Source organism: Muscardinus avellanarius (assembly GCF_963383645.1).
Source record: "Muscardinus avellanarius genome assembly, chromosome: 17".
NCBI lineage: Eukaryota > Metazoa > Chordata > Mammalia > Rodentia > Gliridae > Muscardinus > Muscardinus avellanarius.
In genome coordinates, this window is record NC_137803.1 from 43,887,758 (window position 1) to 43,909,491 (window position 21,734).

The window sequence follows — 21,734 nt, forward strand, 5'->3', positions numbered from 1 at the left end:
AAGAGCTCATTATAAGCTATTCTTAAAATTCCACTCATGTAACTGCAGAGAAAATGCTTAAGCACAGTAAACATCACTTTTTAGAATAACAGAACAAAGGTATTAAGATGTATGGCTTTTTGTGTGTGTGACTATTACTATCTATAAATAAAGCATTATTGTTTGAAAGAGTTTTTATAAAATGTCACTTCCAAAATTAACATTTTTATTAAATCAAGTTTAAAAAAATGTTCACTGTAGAAAAGTCAACAAGGGTTTTAAGAAAATCAAAATATACCTTTTTATACAATATATGTATATATTAGCAGCAAACTACTTTTGAGATTTCAGGATCTATTAGTTAAAGAAAGCATAAACACCGTGTATTAGTGTGGAATGTCAATGAATCCCCTCTTCCTTTTTTCTGTGATTTGGGCCTTCTACAAAATACTTTTTGATTTCCATGACTGGATACTAAGAACAAATATAGTTTTGACTAAATGTAGTGAAACAGTAGCCAGTGAAATCTATTTTCCCTACATCATAAAGATACATTATTTTTGAGATTAACAAATGAGCACCATATAAACAAGTAATTGTGTGTGTGTGTAAACTCAATTTCTGAGGTGTACTAGCAGCAAACTTACCATTGGACATATTTTTTAAAAATCTGGTGACAAAAATTTTAATCAAATCAAACACTTCAACCTTATATTGCTCATCTATTTTTGAAATCCTCAATAGAAATTTTGTATAACCTGACAAATTGCATGCAAAGATATATATGTATATACGTGTGTTACACATATACATACAAAAGTATATAATACACATATATATCTTCATCTTTGAGTTTCTTTATTCTCATTTAAGTATATCTGTACAATATAGCAAAACCAACTGAAAGTTTCTAATAAAAATTTCACATTAGGTAATGAGAAACACTGGCTATTGAAAATTCTAAGGCCAAAGAACTATTATTCACCTTAGTATATTTCAGCTTACAAATTAGTCAAACAAACAAGACTGAAATTACCAACTGGCCACAAAAGAAATATCTCTCTTGATGCTTCCTTCTAAGAGAAAAAAAGGAAGTATCTTTACAATGAGCTTTTGTTTTTTAAAGAGTTAAAATTAATAAGGAAATCTCACTAGTCTTCAAAAATACTAAACATTATATAAATACAATTTTCTTATAGTTGAATTCTTCAGCTATAATCTATATTTAAAAAATTCCTTTGGATTCTTTCATTTAGCACTTCAAGTTTCCATTCTGCAACTCTGACGACTGGCTCAGATCTGTTAGGTCTACATCAATCACATCTTTAAGAATTTGCTACTGTGTGTTACTGGTGTACCAGAAAAAAAAAGAGAGAGAGAGAATAGGAAGAACTGCACCAAATTTCAAAAGCAACATAATGAAAAATTCAAGAATATGTAATATAAAAAGATAAAGTACAAACAGGGATTCCCTTTACACCAGTACAGCAATGAAATATGATCCTTTTAATATTTTTAATGTCTTAACTTTCATTTTTTAAGAGGATGAAGTTTAAGCGACCCACCTTTATTTTTCAATTACCTTAAAAACAATAGACTAAATTACTTTTATTAATATACACATCAAGTGATTGAAAGGTGACTCCATGTAATTTTCTCACTGAAGATGGCACTTGCAGGTATAAAGATGTTTACAGACTTCAGATGTTTACTTGAAAAGATTCTTCAACAGCAGTTTGATATTGGGTTTCCTCATCTAGTTCAAGATTCTAATAAAGATCACATTAGCAAGTGAATTAGCAGTATTTTCTAATAAGAGTTCAATATTCTGCTCACCATATTACCCACCTTGATATATACCATACATACTCAGGACAATCTATGTATAAAACACATTTTATTTTAAAATACAAGTAAATGGGGCTAGGTGTGGTGGTGCACACTTGTAATCCCAGCATTTAGGAGGCTGAGACAGGAGGATTATAATTCAAGGCCAGCTCAGCTACTACTTAGTAAGGCCCTATGCAACTCAGTGAGACCCAGTTTCAAAATAAAGAATAATAAAAAAAAAAAAATAGGGCTGGGGGTATAGCTTGGAGGTAGAATGCCATCCCCAGTACCACAAAACAAACAAATAAACAAAAAGTACTCTATGGCTCAGAAGCACAGTGGAGCATGGTGGCACACACCTGTAATCCCAATACTTGGAGCCAGGCGTAGTGGCACAACTTGTAATCCCAGTGTTTGGGAGGCTGAGACAGGAGGATCACACAGGTTCAAAGCCAGCCTTAGCTACTGAGCAAGGCTCTCAGCAACTTAGTGAGACCCTGTTTCCAAATAAAGTATAAAAATAGGTCTGGAAGTATAGCCCAGAGGTAGAAAAGCCCCTGGGTTCCATCCTCAGTACCACAAAAATAAATTAATAAATAAAAATAATCCCAATACTTGGGAAACTATAAGAGGAACATTAGTTCAAATCCAGCCTCAGAAACTCAGTGAAGCTTTTAGCAATTTAGAGATCTTGTTTCCACAAAAATAAATAAATAAATAAATAAATAAATAAATAAATAAATAAATGATCTGGGATGTAGCCCAGAGGTAAAATGCCCCTGGGTTCAAACCACAGCACCCCCCAAAAAAACCCTACTTTTAAATTTTAAGAACCCTATCTACTATTATATGTCCCATGGGTTTGCTTTAAATTTTATCAAGATATATACTTGAAAGCCTCAAATAATTAAGATAACTAGTTTTCTATGGCAAAATAAACTGATCTATTGGATCAAAATGGTTCATAAGACTTATTTTTTCCAAATAAAGTCCTCTAGACATAGTACCATTTCTTGATAAAAAAAAATTTTTTTGATACTAGAGATTGAACCTAGAACCCAGGGGGTATTCTACCTCTGAGCTATACCCCAGCCTTTTTTTATTGTTTTGAAATAGGGCTCTTGCTAGGTTGCTGAAAGTCTTATTGGTTGCTGAGGCTATCCTTAAACCTGCCATTCTTCCTGTCTCAATCCCCTAAATACTGGGATCACAAGCACGGGCCACCATTCCTGGTTTAGGATGAAAATTCAATAATTAATCGGCTGGGAGTGATTACAACACATCTATAATGCCAGTATTTGGGAGGCTGAGACAGGAGGATCACAGGTTCAAGGACAGCTTCAGCATGAGACTCTCAAACAATCTAGGGAGATAGTTCCAATCAAAAAGTAAAAAAGTGCTCAGTGGAGGTAGAATGGTCCTGGGTTCAATCTCCAGTACCACTGACACAATTACTTCATAAAATTACTAAACAAATAGAGTACATATTTTATTTTAGTTTTTTGGTGGTACTGGGGTTCCTGGAAGCCCTTCTACCTCCAGGCTACGCTCCCAGACCTATTTTTTATATTTTTTTATTTGGAAACAGGGTCTCTTAAGCCAGTGAGGCTGGCTCCGACCCAGTGCGATCCTCCTGTCTCTGCCTCCCAAGCGCGGGGATTACAAGCGTGCGCCACCACACCTGGCTAGAGTACACATTTTATATACATCTGAATTGCTGTGATACAACAAACTTAAAATAGGAATTCACAACATTTTTTAAAAATTATCTTTGGTAGGCTGAGATAGGAGGATTGCAGTTCAAGGAAAGCCTCAGCTATTTAGTGAGGCCCTCTGCAAATCAGTGAGACCCTGTTTCAAAATAATGAAAAAAAAAAAAATACCCCTGGGTTCCACCCTAAGTCCCACACACACACAAAAAATTATCTGCCAGGTGTGGTGGCACACACAGGTAATACCAGTACTTCGAAGGCTGATAAAAGATTGCAGGTTCCAGAGCAGAGTACAGAAACTTGGTGAGACTGTGCTTTTTTTTTTTGGTGTGTAGTGGGACTGAACTCAGGGGCATTCTACCTCTGAACTATACCTCCAGCCCTCCTTTATTTTTATTCTGAAACAGAGTCTCACTTGCTGAGGCTGTTCTCTTGTCTCAACCTCCCAAGTACTGGGATAACAGGCATGCACCACTAAGCCTGGCAAGACTGTCTCGTTTTCCATCCTTCCTTTCTTTTTTTTATTGTGAAACTAGGGATTGAACCCAGTGGCATTATACCTCTGAGGTACACCCCCACCCCTATTTTATGCTTTATTTTGAAACAGGTTCTCACTAAGTTGCAGAAGGCCTCGCTAAGTAGCTGGGGCTGGCCATGAACCTGTGATCCTCCTGTCTCAGTCTCCCAAGTACTGAGATTACAAGTGTACACCCCACCATGCAAGACTATGTTTCAAATCACAAAAATAAAATAGGTCTGGGGATATAACTCTGAGGAATAAATCCTGCTGGATTCAATCCCCAATAACCCCTCCTCACACACACATACAAAGCTAATTTAAAACTTGAATATTTAAATAGTACCTTATTAATCTTGAAGAATTTACTTACCACAAATTCTCCATAATCAAACTGATGTCTCTGATTTAGATGACTAACAAAATTTCTAGTAATCTGGCTAGGATCTCCCCAAGGAAGAGACACACAAATAGGACATGTCTAAGAGAAACAGATTAGATTAAATAAATAAAAAAGAATACTGAGAGTATTAAAACATAGGCATATTTCTGAAAACCCAAGGCACATTTTGCTTTTTCCACTAAAACTGCTTGTCTCCTCTCCTTCAGATCCCTGTATATCTTGTTTTATTGTGCTTCATTATTACATTTTGCAGATACTACGTTGTTTTTTTTTTTACAATTGAAGGTTTGTGGCAACTCTACATCAAGTAAGTCTACTGGCACCATTTTCCCAACAGCTCAAGAAACATTTGCTTTTTTTTTTTTTTTTTTTTTTTTTTGGTGTGATACAGGTGATTGAACCCAAGGGGCATTCTGCCTCTGAGCTCCACCCTCAGCTCCCCCCCCCCTTTTTTTTTCAATTTTGAAACATGGTTTCACCAAATTGTGGAGAACGTCACTAAGTAGCTGAGGCTGGCCCAGGACTCATGATCCTTCTGTCTCAGCCTCCCAAGTATTGGGATTATAAGCATGTGCCACCAAGCCCTGGCTCATTTGCTAAGATTTTTTTTAACAATAAAATATTTTCAACTAAGGTATATACTTTTTTTAGACATAGTACTATATAACATACATAATAAAGTATAATATAGTATAAACAACATTTACATGCACTGTGAAATAAAAAATTTTGTGTGACTAGCTTTTATTGTGGTCTGAAACAAAACCTGCAGTATCTCTAAGGAAATACTCATACATGATAGTGATGAGGATCAATCCCAGAATATTTCACGCCCTACGTAAGTGTTCTACTACTGAGCTACATCCCCAGCCCATGATAAAAAGCATTTCTAAAAGCCTAATTCCATAACTTGATCATTTTCTAACCAGATTACCTTAAGTAAACATTAATATGCTACAATAAAAGAAATCTTATTCTATTACTTAAATCTCCAATTAGACAACTGTTTCAACAGAAATATATCCAACCTTTAATAACACCAACTGTAATAATTGTAACTAACTGCCCATGTAGTATAAAATATCATTTGATCTACATAATAACCATAATTATTAGTTTCCTTTCATTTATTTGTAAAATGAAAATGAAGTAAATTGTAAAGTTTAAATTATAACTTTAAGATGGGTGTGGTGGTGCATACTTGTAATCCCAGTACTTGGGGGGCGGAGAGAGGAGAGGAGGTTCAAGGCCAGCCTTAGCACTTCTGAGGCCCTCTGCAACTTAGTGAGACCCCATTGCAAAATAAATAAATAGAGCTGGGGTGTAGCTTGGAGGTAGAATACCCCTGGGTTCAATCCCTAGTACCAAAAAAATACATTAATTAATTATATCCTTGAAGTTTTAAATGAAGTACATCTTTAAAAGTGAATAGACAACACAGTAAATAATATTAAAAGAAACTTTAGTAACTGGACTCTAGCCAAAGATTACAATACATCAAATTCAATACAGGAATGAATAGCCTGGTGTGGTGACACATGCCACCCAGTACTTGGGAGGTTGAGACAAGAGGATCCCAGGTATCAGCAAACAGCCTCAGCAATTTACTGAGGCCCTCAGCAACTTAGTGAGACCTTATTTCCAGATAAAAAATAAAATAGGGCCGGGCGTGGTGGCGCACGCTTGTAATCCCCGCACTTGGGAGGCAGAGACAGGAGGATCGCGCAGGTTCGAAGCCAGCCGCGCGCGCTGGCTTAGGAGACCCTGTTTCCAAATAAAAAAATATAAAAATAGGTTTGGGAGTGTAGCCCGGAGGTAGAAGGGCTTCCAGGAACCCCAGTACCACCAATAAATAAATAAATAAATAAATAAATAAATAAATAAATAAACAAACAAACAAACAAATAAATAAATAAATAAAATAGGGCTAGGAGTGTGTAGCTCAGATATAGAATAGCCTTGGGTTCGATCTCTGATACCATAAAAAGTAAAAATTAAAAAATAAAACAGGAGCCAGACTTGGTGGCACACCCTTGTTATGAGGCCCTTTGCAACTCAGTGAGACCCTGTTTCAAAAGAAAGAATAAAAAATAAGGCTGGGGGTGTCGCTTGTAGTTAGAATGTCCCTGGGTTCCACCCTCAGTACTGCAAAAAATAAAAAAATAAAACAGGGTGTAGTATAACTCAGAAGTGGAACCCCACCCTCACCCCCTCAGTTAAATCCCCAGTATATTCCCCCTGCATGGTATGAAAGAGTTTAAGAGAATCCTTAAATAGTTACTGAGGCATACTTTTCTTAAAAAATTTCTAGTATATCCACTAAAATAGTTTAGAATTATCTAGAATTCTTATTGACATATTTTCCTTCTAGTTTGTTTTTGAAGACAATATTTATGTATCAAAATTTTTAGCTTGAAGGGAAATATCTTGTCCAGCCAGCTTTCACCTATTCCATCACTCACTGTTAAAATCATTTCCTTGGCCAGGCATGGTGGCCCACACCTGTAATCCCAGAATTTGGGAGTCTGAGACAAGAGGACTGCAGGTTCCAGACCATCCACAGCAACTTAGTAAGACCCTGTTTCAAAATAAAAAATGAAATAGTGCTTGGGCACACATATATACACACTTACATACCTACATAAATAATTTGTGTGAAAATTATATTCAAAATAAGTTGTTATAGCCGGGCGTGGTGGCGCAGGCTTGTAATCCCAGTACCTGGGAGGCTGAGACAGGAGGATCACAGGTTCAAGGACAGCCTCAGCAAATAGTGACACTCTTGTCAACCTAGTGAGACTCTGTTTCAAAATAAAAGTTTAAAAAAAGAGCTGTGGGCCAGATGTGGTGACGCACACTTGTAATCCCAGCATTTGGGAGGCTGAGACAGGAAAATAGTGGTTCACAGATAACCTCAGCTACTTAGTGAGGCTCTTTGCAACTCAGTGAGACTCTGTTTCCGAATAAAGAATAAAAAATAGGGCTGAGGGTGTCGCTCAAAGATAGAATGCCCCTGGTTTCCATCTCCAGTACTCCAAAAAAACAAAACAAAACAAAACAAAAAGGGCTGTGGGTATAGCTCAGAGGTAAAATGTCCCTGGGTTCAATCTCTAGTACAACAAAAATAGAGAGTTGTTAAAGGACCATTAACATAATGCTGGAGCCCAGAGCTCTGCTCTATCTTCCACATACATTAAAAGGTCTCACTACTTTCTAACCAACCCTCTTTCTTTTTCTTTATGGTACTGGGGATTGAACCCAGGGACCTTCTACCTCTAAGGTATATCCCCAGCCTTTGATATACACACATATTTGTGTGTGTGTATATATGTGTGTGTACTTGTGTGTCTGTGTATGTGTCTTTTACTGGACATTGAATTCATGGGCATTCTACCTCCAAGTTTCAACCCCTTAATTTCCAAATAGTTTTTTATTTGGAAACAGGGTCTTGTTAAGTTGCTCTCAAACCTTTGATCCTGGTCCTATTTCAGCCTCCTAAATACTTGGGATTACAGATGTGTGCCACCACACCTAGTGTTATTTTTTATTTTGAAACAGGACCTTGCTAAGTTGTTGAGGGTCTCTAAGATGATGAGGCCATCCTTGAAACTGCTTTCTCATCTTCCCCAAGTTCTGCTACTGCTAAAAAGAGAGCACCTGTCTTTCACTACTTTACTCTTCTCCAGACCATCCCCCTACACTATATCACACTACCTCTCTTTATGATGTGAGTTTTTAGAATCACATTATACCTGATAGCTACGTCATGCTCTGTTGACAAGAACCTCTTACTATTAATACCCTGATCAAATTTAAACAGAGACCTTCCCTTTTGTATATATGAAGTGAAATAAACAGAATATCATGCTTTAAGCAGAGGATTGTCTTAACATATGTACTTACCACAGGAACTATCTGAAATAGGTGGTTACTGTTACAATGATCCAGTAAACGCTGTCTGGTAAAATTTGACTCTTGACATAAGGGACACTTAAAGGTGGGATGCCCAGAAGAACTACAAAACAATTTGAAATACAACACATTTAATTAAAAGTCAAAACATAAAAATGCTTCCTATTTCTTGACCAATCAGTTTTGTGTGTGTGTGGTATGGAATGAGTCCAAGGACATTCTACCTTCAATCCACACCCTCCAGCCTTTTGTTTTTTAATTAAGCTTTTTGCTTTCAAACAGGGTCTCACCTGGTTTCTCAGAGTTCCTCTCTGTTGGAGAGGCTAGCCATGAACCTGTGGATACTCCTGTCTAAGCTTCCCTAGTACTAAGATTTCAGGGTTGGGCCACCACACACAGCTTTTACCTTGAATTTTCCATCCTCCTGCCTCAACTCCTGAATAGTTGGGATTAAAGGTTTGCGCCACCACACCCAGCCACAATGTAACACTTTACAAATACCTTTCCATCAAATTACATCTTGGAATCTAACAGCACCACTAGTTTTACCACCTTTTAGTCAACAAGGTACAGTTCAACACTGCCTGAATCATGCATGGAAGAAACCTGACCTGAGTGAAAACAAGTAACTCTCCTAAACTAATGTGATTCTCAAAAATTAACAACTGCTTTGCTTATTTCCTTTTTGTGGTACAGTACGGCACACACAAAAAACTACTTACAGCGTTATGGCTAATGATTTAACTAAATAAAAGCTTAACTGTTAAAGTGATGAAAATTATTTTTCAAAAGTAACAGCATACTTTATAGCCTTACCTTGTATTCTCTTGGTAACTTTCTGTGTTATCAGATGTGGATGTTTCGCTCCTATTACTTAATAAGCACAAGGAAGGAGAGAAAGATTAACTTAATTTTTTTTCCCCAATACTGAGGATGGAATATAAGGGCATTCTGCCTCCAAGCTACAACCCCAGTCTTATATTTTATTCTTTTTTATTTTTATTTTATTTATTTATTTTTGTGGGTCTGGGGATGGAACCCAGGGGCATTCAACCTCCGGGCTACAGCCCCTGCCCTATTTTTTATTCTTTTTTTTTTTTTTTTTTTTTTTTTTTTTTGCAGGTCTGGGGATAGAACTCAGGGGTATTCGACCTCCGAGTCACACCCCCTGCCCTATTTTTTATTCTTTATTTTGAAACAGGGTCTCACTAAGTTGCAGTGGGCCTCACTAAGTAGTAGCTGAGGCTGTCCACGAACCGCAATCCTCCAGTCTCAGCCTCCCCAATGCTGGGATTACAAGCGAGCGCCACCACGCCTGGCTTTATTCTTTATTTTGAAACAGGGTCTCACTAAGTTGCGGAAGGCCTCCATGAACCATGATCCTCTGGTCTCCGTCTCCCAAATGCTGGGATTACAAACATACGCCACCACGCACAGCTCTTTTTTATTTTTGAAACAGGGTCTCACTGAGTTGCAAAGGGCCTCACTAAGTAGATGAGGCTGGCTGCAAACCGAACCGTAATCCTCCTATCTCAACCTCCCAAATGCTGGGATTACAAGTGTGCGCCACCACGTCCAGTTCTTAAATTATTAGTGAAGACCAGTTTTAATCTGTTTTAAAAATCCTGAACTTTAAGTCAGGTGTGGTTGCACAAGCCTGTAATCCCAGTAGTTGGGAGTCTTGGCACAGAAGCATCACAGGTTCAAGGCCAGCCTCAGCAAAGTAGATACCTGGTAACCTGTGAGATCATTTCAAAACAAAAAATGTAGTAGTTAGGAGGCAGAACACCACCAGATTCAATCCCTAGAACTATATACACACATGTCTGAACTACAAATAGTTCTGAACTAATGCTGGGTGTGGTGGCGCACGCTTGTAATCCCCGCGCTTGGGGAGGCAGACAGGAGGATCATGCAGGTTCGAAGCCAGTGTCGCTGGCTTAAGAGACCCTGTTTCCAAATAAAAAAGTATAAAATAGGTCGGAAAGTGTAGCCCAGAGGTAGAAGGGCTTCCAGGAACCCCAGTACCACCCAAAAAAAAAAAAAAAGTTCTGAACTATAAAATAATTATGGAATTAACCTTTCAAACAATATAGAACTGCTTATCAGGTTTATGCTCTTAAACTTACTATAAAGTTACAAAAGTACAGAATACAGAATATAAAACTTTGTAACTGCCTTAAGTCCAACTGTTCTAAATACTGGGGTAGATTCCAATTTGTGAACTAATAATACATAGCGAAGCATGGTTTAAGGTTGTGGCCTCCCAAGTGAAAAAGGTTTAAGAAAATATCTGGACATTTAATATGTTCTTATTTTATTCCCCAGAAGGAAAGAAACTAGGCTTTGCTGACATTATAATATACAGAATATTCTGACATCTTCACGTGTACTCTAAGTCATGTGTCATATGGAATATGAGAAGAATCCTGAGGGAAGAGTGAGCATTCCATACAAGTACTTTCATTTATGTGTGACAGAATTTCATCAAAGTGGTCAATTTTTAAAAACAAGGCCCTTCCCCCTTCAAAAGCAGAGATCAAGCCAGGTGTGGGTGGCACATGCTTGTAATCCCAGTACTTGGTAGGCTGAGGTAGAAGGACAGCAGGTGCACAGGCCAGCCTCAGCTCCTTAGTGAGGCCATCTGCAACTTAGTGATATCTTATTTCAAAATAAAGAATTAAAAATAGGGCTAGAGCTGGGCATAGTGGCATATACTTATAATCCCAGTATTTGGGAGGCTGAGACAGGAGGATCTTGGGTCCTGGCCAGCCTCAGCTACTTAATAAGTCCCTGTTTGAAAATAAAGATCAAAAAATAGGACTGGGAGTGTAGCTTGGAGGTAGAACACCCTTGGTTTCCATCCCCAGTACTGAAAGGAAAAAAAAAGGGGGGGGGGGGCTGGAGGTATATAGCTTAGAGGCAGAATGTCCCTGATTCAAGGGCCACAAAAACAAACAAATAAATGAATGAATGAATGAATGAATGAATAGCCAGGGATGGTGGTGCCTATAATCTCAGTACTTGGGAGGCTGGGATAGGTGGATCACAGGTTCAACGACAGCCACAGCAAGTAGTAAGATTCTCATCAACCTAATGACATCTTGTTTCAAAAATAAGAATAAAAACCTAGCATGGTGGCGCACACTTGTAATCCCAGTTCTTGGGAGGCACGGGAGGATTGTGAAGGTTCGAAGCCAGCCTCAGCTACTCAGTGAGACTATTTCCAAATAAAATATATTTTTAAAAAAATCTGGGAGTCAGGCCGGGCGTGGTGGCGCACGCTTGTAATCCCCGCGCTTGGGAGGCGGAGACAGGAGGATCGCACAGGTTCGAAGCCAGCCGTGCTGGCGTAAGAGACCCTGTTTCAAAAATATAAAATAGGTCTGGGAGTGTAGCCCGGAGGAAGAAGGGCTTCCAGGAACCCCAGTACCACCAAAAAAAAAAAAAAAAAAAAAAAATCTGGGAGTGTAGCCTGGAGTTAAAAAGACCCTGGGTTTCATCCCCAGTTCCACAAAATAAATAAAAATAGAATAGGGCTGGGAGTGTAGATCAGAGGTAAAATGCCCCTATGTTCAATCCTCAATACAAAAAAAAGAAAAAAGAAGCATTTTCATATCATCACTAATGCCCTTTTAAAACACTGTCTTTTACCAGGAATGGGCATCCTAGCACTTGGGAGACTGAGAAGAGGATCACAAGTTTGAGGACAGTCTCAGCAAGTAGTGAGAGTCTCATCAACCTACCAAGAACTAGTTTCAAAATAAAAATAAAATAGGGCCAAGTATGTAGCTCAGAGGCAGAATTATCCTGGATTCAATCCCAGTACCACACACAAAAAAACCTGTCTCCTGTCCTGAGCCCCCTTTCAACTCTCTACTTTCCATTATTACTGTCATCATCATCCTTCTAGTCATTTCCAAGCTAACTGGCTGACCATCCCCTTGGACTGAGTCCCCCTGGGCTCTCCCATCACCTCCTTATTTTTCTCAACAACCTCACCTGTACTTGAGGCTACTACTGCCCTCCTCAACTTTGGAAATCCATGTAGTCTTCAGCCACCTTTGTGTCATGACTGAACTATTATTCAAAAACACATGAACGAGAGCCGTGTGTGGTGGCACACGCCTGTCATCCCAGTACTAAGGAGGCTGAAACTGAAGGATCGCAGGTTCATGGCCAGCCTCAGCAATTTAGTGAGGCCTTCTGCAACTTGGACTCTTTCAAAATAAAGAATTAAACAGGGCTGGTGGTATAGATCAGAAGTGGAATGCTCCTGGGTTCAATTCCCAGTACCACCACCACAACAAAAACAAGAAAACAAATGAGCTCAATAGCAAAAAAGCTATTATTGACACCATATCTACATTATCAAAACTAAAATATAATCATTTTACCTGGTCCAGGATCATCATTCAATAATATTCAACCTCCATTATAGAACAAAAACAAAAAGCCTCTGACCACCCACAATCCTTTTTTCTTATGGGATTGAGGATTGAACCCAGGGGCAGTCTACCTCCAAATTACATCACTCGCCCTATTTTATTTTTATTTTGAAACAGGATATCACTAGATTGATGAGAATCACACTACTTGCTGAAGCTGTCCTTGAAGCTGGGATCCTCCTGTCTTAGCCTCCCAAGTACTAGGATTACAGGTGTGGGCCACCATGTCTGGCTACTCACAATATTTTTTAAAAATAAGAAGGTAAAATGTCTTTTATTATTGAGACCTTTCTTTCTTACTTTCTTTCCTTCTTTCTCTCTCTCTCTCCCAACCCCCCTTTCTTTCTTTCTTTCTTTTTTTTTTTTTTTTGTGGTACTGGGATTGAACCCAGAGGCATTAGACTATCTCTGAGTTACACTCCCAGCCCAATTTTTTATTTTGAAACAGGGTCTCACTAAGTTGCAGAGGGCCTCACTAAGCAGCCGAGGCTGGCCACGAACCTGCAATTCTCCTGTCTCAGCCTCCCAAGTACTAGGATTACAGGTGTAGACCACCATACCTGATATAATTGACTACTTTTTAAACTACACATGAGCATGATGGTCATTGTGTAAAACATATTTCCTAAAAATATTAAATATACATTAATCTGGGACAAGATACAAATCAAGTTGAAGAATAAAACAGAACTAAAAATAGTACCAGTTCGACTTTTACATGACATTATCAGAATAAAAACTTGAAATAACTCTAAGTCTATTCCTTAGGTAGCAATGAAAAAATAAAATTCTAGTTTTCAAATATATTACTGAAAATAATTTTCTCTCGTTTTCAAACCATTTCAGTTGCAAAATGAGTTAGAAAAAAGCTGTCTACTCAAGTGTAACTGTTTTTTTTTTTTTTTTTGCAGAAATGGGGATTGAGCCATGAGGCATTCAATACCCCTGAGGTACGCCCTCAACCCTATATATATATATATTTTTTTTTTGTGGTACTGGGGGTGGAACCTAGAGGCATTCTACCTCCAAGAAACACCCCAGCCCTATTTTTTTATTCTTTATTTTGAAACAGGGTCTCACTAAATTGCAAAGGGCCTCACTAAGTAGTACCTGAGGCTATCCATGAACCACTATCCTTCCTGTCTAAGCCTCCCAAATGCTGGGATTACAAACATGCAACACCAAACCCAGCATATTCTTTATTTTGAAACAGTGTCTCACTGAGTTGCAAAGTAGCTACAGCTGTCCAAGAAAGGAAATGCTCCTGTCTTAGCCTCCCAAATGCTGGGATTACAAGCATGTGCCACCAGGCCTGGCTCCTATTTTTTATTTCTCACTTTGAAACAGGGTTTCACAAGTAGGTGCAGAGGGCCTAAGCAGCTGAGGCTGGCTACAAACCTGTGATCCTGTTATCTTAACCTCCCAATTACTGGGATTACAAGCATGCACCACCATACTCAGCTATAACTTACTTTAAACAAATACAAAAGTAAAAAACATATAGTTTCCCAAACATTCTTCATTTCAATGATATAAAGTATACTTTCAGAAATAAATAGTGCTTACCTGTTCCCTACTGAATCTTGAGAAATCTGAAAGTTTGGAATGATAGAAGAAACACCATATTCATCTTGATACTTCTTACAAGTTTTGTAATGATGTCTCATGCGATAGAATTTAATCTGTAAATTATTGATTAAATTTTTAATTTACAATAAACTCATAAGATTTGAGATGCTGTCAACAAGAGAAAAAGATAAAAATAAATAACAAGATTAAACTCAATTCACTTTTTTTTTTTTTGGTGGTGCTGGGGATTGAGCCCAGAGGCATTCTCCAGGCTACTCCCCCAGTCCTATTCTATTTTATCTTTACTTTTTTTCCTTTGAGGTACTGGGGGTTGAACCCAGGGGCATTATACCTTCAAGCTATGGGACATTATATCTCTAAGCTATACTCCCAGACCAATTTCATGTTCTGTTTTGAAACGGAGTATCACTAGAGAGTCTCACTACTTACTGAGGCTGTCCTTGAACCTATGATCCTCCTGTCTTAGCATCCCAAGTAGTGGGATTAGAGGCATGAGCCACCATGCCCAGCTCTGTGTGTGTGTGTGTGTGTGTGTGTGTGTGTGTGTGTGTGTGTGTGTGTGTGTTACTGGGAACCCAGGGCGTTCTACCTCTGAGATACATCCCCAGTCCTTCTTTATTTTGAAACAGGGTCTCACTAAGTAGCTGAGGCTGGCTGTGAACCTGTGATCCTTCTTTCTCAGCCTCTACAAGGGTGAACCACCACACTCAACTATATTTTATTCGGAAACAGATTCTCATTAAGTTGCTGAGAGCCCAGCGAAATTGCTGAGGCTGGCTTTGAACCTGTGATCCTCCTGTATCAGCCTCCCAAGCACTGAGATTAAAGGTATATGCTACCATGCCTAGCCTCCCACCCCCATGGTACTAGGGATGGAACACATGGGAATTCTACCTCTGAGCTACACCCCCAGCCCTATTTTTTATTCTTTATTTTGAAACAGGGTCTCACTGAGTTACAAAGGGTATTACATAGTAGCTGAGGCTGTCTGTGAACTATAATACTCCTATCTCAGCCCAAATGCTGGGAATACAAGTGTGCACCACTATACCATGGCTTTGATTAAACTCATTTAAATGGAGTGTTTTTTTTTTTTTTTTTTTTTTTTTTGGTGGTACTGGGGTTCCTGGAAACCCTTCTACTTCTACCTCCGGGCTACACTCCCAGATGTATTTTACATTTTTTAAATTTGGAAACGGTCTCTTAAGCCAGTGTGGCTGGCTTCAAACCTGCATGATCTTCCTGTCTCCGCCTCCCAAGTGCAGGGATTACAAGCATGCGCCATCATGCCCGGCTAAATGAAAGTGTTCTAATAAAAGAAAAGTAAATTATTTAATTCCTAAGTAGTAGCAAAAATAGTAATGCATTTTTATATAACAGATGTAGAGACCATGGAGAAAAATCCACCTTCCATAAACTCATAGCAAAAGAAAAAAAAATCAACAAATAATTTGATACTTGAAAGAAACTATTAATATTAAAAAAATTTAAAATTACTAAGAAGTTATCTCAAACAATTGGATATTTCTTTACTATAGCCTAACAGAGTTAGAAAGTATTTTTTTTTAATTAAGATCCCAGATTAATACGTGGAGCACCTTTTCAGTTTCTTACTTAGTAAAGGCAGAATCTGAAGTGTGTTCTCCAGCTTCACTCCATTGCCCTGTCAGTTAAACACTTCCTCAAAGAGATCAAAAGCATATCTGATTCATGTTGAGTGCATGACATAGCAATGGATTTTGCTCACTGAATTTATTAGTTGTTTAAAAAAATTGTCTATGGCCAGGCGTGGTGGCACATACTTGTAATCCCAGCATTTGGGAGGCTGAGACAGAAGGATCCAGGTTCATGAAGAGCCTCAGCTACTTAGTGAGGCCCTTTGCAACTAGTGAGACACTGTTTTAAAATTTAAAAAAATAGGGCTGAGGTATAGTTTGGAGGTAGACTGCCCTTGGGTTCCAACATCCCCAGTACTGCAAAAAAAACCACCACCAACAACAACAAAAAAGTCTATGATAAATCCACAGACTGCACCTTTTCACTCTTTTTCTAAACAAGACTTTGCACCTTTTCACTCTTTTTCTAAACAATAAAAAAATACAATATATATTAGACAATTAATGCTAGTTGTCTGCCAACACCTGATTTTCCTACCTGGTACTTTAGCTACCTAAATACATTTGGCCAAACTATTAACATTTCTCTCTTTTTTTGGTTAGAAAGAAAGGTTGAACCCAGGAGCATTCTACCTCTGAGCTCTTTATTTTGGTGTGTGTATGTGTGTGTGTGTGTGTGTGTGTGTGTGTGTGTGTGTGTGTGTGTGTGTTGGTGGTACTGGGGGTGGAACCCAGAGGTCTTCTACCTCCAGGCTATACTCCCAGACCTATTTTATATTTTTATTTGGAAACAGGGTCTCACTAGGTTGCTGAGAGCCTAAGTAGCTGAGGCTGGCTTCGAACCTGTGCGATCCTCCTGTCTCAGCCTCCCAAGCGCGGGGATTATAAGAGTGCGCCACCACACCTGGCTTTGAGCTCTTTATTTTGAAACAGTGTCTCACTAAGCTGCAGAGGGCCTCACTAAATTGCTGAGGCTGGCTGTGAACCTGCCATCTTCCTCTGTCTCAGCTTCCCAAGTACTGGTGTACAAGTGCAATACCATGCCCAGCTTATTAACATTTCTATATGGAAAGCTACAATGATGCTGTCAGAAATGCTATTTGAGGTGTATGTGTCTGTGTTATATTTAACTATTTTACTGTGGATTGAACCCAGTAGAGAGGAGAGAGGAAAGTGGAGAGAGGGAGGGAGAGGGAAAGGGAAAGGGAGAGGGAAAGAGAGAGAAGGGAGAGAGAGAGAGAGAGGGAGAGAGAGTGTGAGTGTGTGTGTGTGTTATGTTTTAGTATGGATTGAACCCAGGAATGTTTTTCCCCCAGCCCAATTTTATTTTTTATTTTGAAACAGGGTCTTTTTAAGTTGCTGAAGCTGGTCTGGAATCTGCAATCCTCCTGTCTCCGCCTCCTAAGTACTAGGATTGTAAGCATGTACCACCACACCTGGCTCTATTAATTAATTAATCAGTCTCCCACAATGTAGTATAGTTAATTTAGTAAGTATTCAATGAATAGTTAATTTGAGGAAAATACTACAGTAAAAATAATGGCAATTTCAGAGACTATCTTTTAGCCTCTATTCTCAATAAGTATATAGTCTAGTAAGATGTACAACGACAACTTTTGAATCCAATCCCCAACCTAAATAACTCTTGTTCTTCAAAACGGTACCCATCAAGAGAATTCTAACACTTTATGTAGAATTTTCAAACAGCTGTCACGTTTACTCTACCTGTTTTGCACAGCATCTACAGCTACCAGAAAACTTCCTCATGATATTTTCGAGATCTAAGGCCCGTTCAGGACATGCTCTTTCTCTTCTAGTCACATTTCCACGACAGAGTGGACAATGTATTCCGCTTTCTCTCATTGCAGTCAGGAAGCATTTTCTACAGAAACTAAACCAAACATTTGTGACATGTTAGTTACAGAAAAAATTTCTACTTTTATTTCTATGATTAAACACAAACAAGTGATCATAAATATTGACCCTAAATAAGTGAGGCTACTCACATGTACATCTTAGAATTTTAAAACCTGTGTATATCATTTCTCAGATAACGACAACCAGATTAGATAGGCTCGTAAAACAAACTAGATTCAGGTCCACTTTACAATTTTTTTGTGTGTGTGTGGTACTTGGGATGGAACCCAGGGGCCTTCTACCTCTGGGATATACTCCCAGATCCATTTTATATTTTATTTGGAAATAGGGTCTCACTAAGTTGCTGAGAGCCTCACTAAGTAGCTGAGGCTGGCACTGAACCTATGATCCTCCTGTCTCAGCCTCCCAAGTACTGGGATTACAAGCGTGCACCACCACACCCTGGTTACCTTACAACTTTTTTAACTGAGTATATGAAAAATAATATTACTATGTAAAATTATCGGAGGAGAAAAAAGTAAAGAAAAAATTATCAGAGAAACATGGTAGAAAGGCAGAACTAGTAGCATGTGAAGCAATATACCTTACAAAATGAAAATGATGGACATCAGCTTTTGTCTGAAACTGATGCACATCAGGATATTGTCCCACAATGGACGTGGTGGCGCATGCTTGTAATCCCAGTACTTGGGAGGCTGAGACAGGAAATCGCTGGTTCAAGGGCAGCCTCAGCTACTTAGTAAGGCCCCCTGAAACTTAGTGAGACCCTGCTTAAAAATAAAAAATACAAAATAGGGTTGGGGGTGTACCTCTGAGGTAGAATGCCTCTAGGTTCCATCCCCAGTATTGAAAAATTTTTAAAAAGATGTTGTTCCACATGATTAGTTCTTTTTTTTTTTTTTGAAGATTTAAAGAAGTTTATTAGAAAGATAGAAATACAGAAAAAAGTACAGCCCCATACCAAAATGGCATGAGGGGGTGACTACGGTTTTGGGAAACTGTCCCCAGGGATCTTTGTTAGACCCCTGGGAATAATTCCCCGAAAGCTCCCCAAAGAAACAAACAAACAACAACAACAACAACAACAACAACAACAAGTGTAGCTCAGAAGTAAGATGCTCCTGGGCATACTGATCCCCAGTATCACACAATAAATAAACTGAAATTTAATTATTTGTATGTTTTATAAATTTTAAATAACTTTCATTTAAATACTGTTTTTACCCAATATTTGCATTTGTCAATCAAAGGGATTGTAAAAGAAAAAAAAAAAATGAGAGGGGTAGGAACAGGCAGACTCCCACTCAAAAAAGAATAAAGTCTAGACCATGATAAAAGGTTGACAATAAGGCAGTTGTAGAAGGAAGGGACTATAGAGTGTCTGTTTTGGAGAACTAGTTCTTGTGACCACCTATATGTGGAGAAAGCTTCCTGGGTTAAAAAAAAAAAATTCTGATAATCAACTATGGGAAAAAGAAAGGCATTTTTTTTTAAAGTTAAAAATTCCAAAGCCGGGCGTGGTGGCGCACGCTTATAATCCCAGCAGTCCAGAGGCTGAGACTGGAGGATCGCGGTTCATGAACAGCCTCAGCTATTGAGTGAGGCCCTGTGCAACTCGGTGAGACCCAGTTTCAAAATAAAGAATAAAAAATAGGACAGGGGATGTAGCTCAGAGGTTGAATGCCCCTGGGTTTCATCCCCAGACCCACAAAAAAAAAAAAAAAATCCTTAATTTTTAAATTTCTGGTACCACTAACCACAATTTATAGGGCAATATACCTGATGTAATGAAAAGAAAAAGACAAAGTACAATAAATAAAAGACCTCAGGAATATAAATCTAATTGACACTACATTGCATTAATCAATAGCTGCACTTTTGGCAAACTGTGGCTATGACAGTCCTGAACAAGAAGGGTTTCCTGTTTAAGCTGCAGTAACTTTTCTGACTATGGACCATCATTCCTTCTGTGGCAGATTTTTAGAGTTCCTCTAATGCATTTGGGATGACTGTCTCAAAGTAACCTGCAGCTTTCCTGACAATTCCTCGCTCTTTCTCCTGCTAAGAACTGTAGCCCTTTTCTGCTGTTTTTTAAAACCTTCTGCTACCACCATGTCCACTTCCACCACCAGATCCATAACTAGATCTATAGGGACTGCCAGAGCTTCTTCCACCAAATTCCATAATTCGGTGATGTTGTCCACTGTAATTTCCAAAATCATTATAGTTCCTACCACCACCATAGTTACCACCACCAAAATTCCCTCCTTCATTTTAACAATTTTATCCTATTCCACCACCACCATAACCTCCTCGACTACTATAATTAAGACCACCACCATAGTTGCCACCATCACCTCCAAATCCATTATATCCACCATCGCCTCCTCCATACCTACTTCTGCTGCCAAGACCTCTACCACCATAGCCACCTCTTCCACCAGTTTCCACCATGGCCAAAATTACCTTAACCACCTCCAAAGTTTCCTCCACTACCCATAAATATACCTGATGTAATGAATAAAGTTTCCAGATCCACCTCCACAACCTCTTTGTTATCCAGCAGACTCCATCTCTTGTTTAGAAAGGGCCTTTTTCACTTCACAATTATGCCTATTAATATTGTAGTATTTCTGGCCGGGTGTGGTGGCGCACAATTGTAATCCCAGCACTTGGGAGACTGAGACAGGAGGATCGCACGAGTTTGAAGCCAGCCTCAGCTACTTAGTGAGGTCCTCTGCAACTTAGTGAGACTCTGCTTCCAATTATAGTATAAAATAGGTTTGGGAGTATAGCCTGGAGGTAGAAAAACCCCTGGGTTCCACTCAGGTTAATCCCGGTATTCCAGAGGCTGAGATCAGAAGATCATAGTTCGCAGACAGCCTCAGCTACTTAGTGAGGCCCTTCGCAACTCAGTGAGACCCTGTTTCAAATTAAAGAATAAAACATAGGTCAGGGAATGTAGCTTAAAGGTCAAATGCCCCTGGGTTCCATCCTTAGAAGCGGGAAAAAAAAAAAAAGTTACAAATGCATATCATCTCTTTTTCCCACTCTGCCTGTCTTCCCTAACTTCTACGGTTTCAATTTTGCCATACTTTTCATAGTCTCTCAAATTTTATTCTTCTGTATCTGTAATACCACCAACAACAATTTTCTTCACTGTTTGATGGGTACCAGGCTTCACAGAATCCTCCCTAGAAACAGCTCTCTTTGGTTCCACTACATGCCCATCAAACTTGTGCCTTGTGTGGTCCTGCACACATTGTCACATCCACCTCTTCAACACAAAGGTAAGTCACAAAACCAAAGCCCCTGAATATTTTGTTTTTGGGGGGAGGGGTCTCTCATTACCACACAATCTACTCTGTGAATGTGCCCCATTTCTCAAAAAAAAAAATTTTTTTTTTTTTAAGTTCTGGGGATGGAACCCAAGGGCATTCAACCTCCGAGCTATACCCCCTGCCCTACTTTTTATTCTTTATTTTGAAATAGGTTCTCACTAAGTTGCAGAGGGCCTCACTAAGTAGCTGAGGCTATTTATAAACCGAGATCCTCCTGTCTCAGCCTCCCGAATGCTGGGATTACAAGAGCTCACCACCATGCCGGGCTCAAAATGTTCTCTTAAACTATCATCTACATTTCAAAGCTCAGACCACCAAGCTTCCTCAACTGCTCTAGTTCCTTTGGATCATGGCCCTCGATTTTGAGACAAGACTAGCCTCTTCCAACTCGAGTTCAATATCAAAAGAAAGGCATTGGTGTCGCCGCTGCTGGTACCGCGGTGCTGGGGCCAGGCGCCTGGCCTGGACTGACCCACGCTCCTGCTGGAGGCAGGGCAGCCAAGCCATA

General features: G+C 39.0%; 1 protein-coding gene and 1 pseudogene across 3 annotated transcripts in view; both read right to left on the reverse strand.

The window, feature by feature from the left end:
- Window positions 1–1,679: 1,679 nt before the first annotated feature.
- Window positions 1,680–21,734, reverse strand: part of RNF138 (ring finger protein 138) — a gene marked incomplete at both ends in the record, with an annotated part of 36,634 nt that continues 16,579 nt past the window's right edge. The window contains 6 exons of one of the 2 annotated variants that reach the window (XM_080714451.1): window positions 1,680–1,748; window positions 4,412–4,519; window positions 8,345–8,456; window positions 9,170–9,226; window positions 14,368–14,483; window positions 17,733–17,898. In XM_080714451.1, coding sequence (XP_080570577.1) covers window positions 1,680–1,748; window positions 4,412–4,519; window positions 8,345–8,456; window positions 9,170–9,226; window positions 14,368–14,483; window positions 17,733–17,898 — 628 coding nt within the window. The remainder of the gene's footprint in view (window positions 1,749–4,411; window positions 4,520–8,344; window positions 8,457–9,169; window positions 9,227–14,367; window positions 14,484–17,732; window positions 17,899–21,734) is intronic. The other variant, XM_080714452.1, reaches the window with a different exon arrangement.
- Window positions 19,977–21,733, reverse strand: LOC308275995 (heterogeneous nuclear ribonucleoprotein A3-like; annotated as a pseudogene). The gene is made up of 5 exons: window positions 21,689–21,733; window positions 21,471–21,599; window positions 20,923–21,244; window positions 20,237–20,518; window positions 19,977–20,149 (listed from the first exon to the last, which is right to left on the reverse strand). The product of its transcript is annotated as a heterogeneous nuclear ribonucleoprotein A3-like (transcript).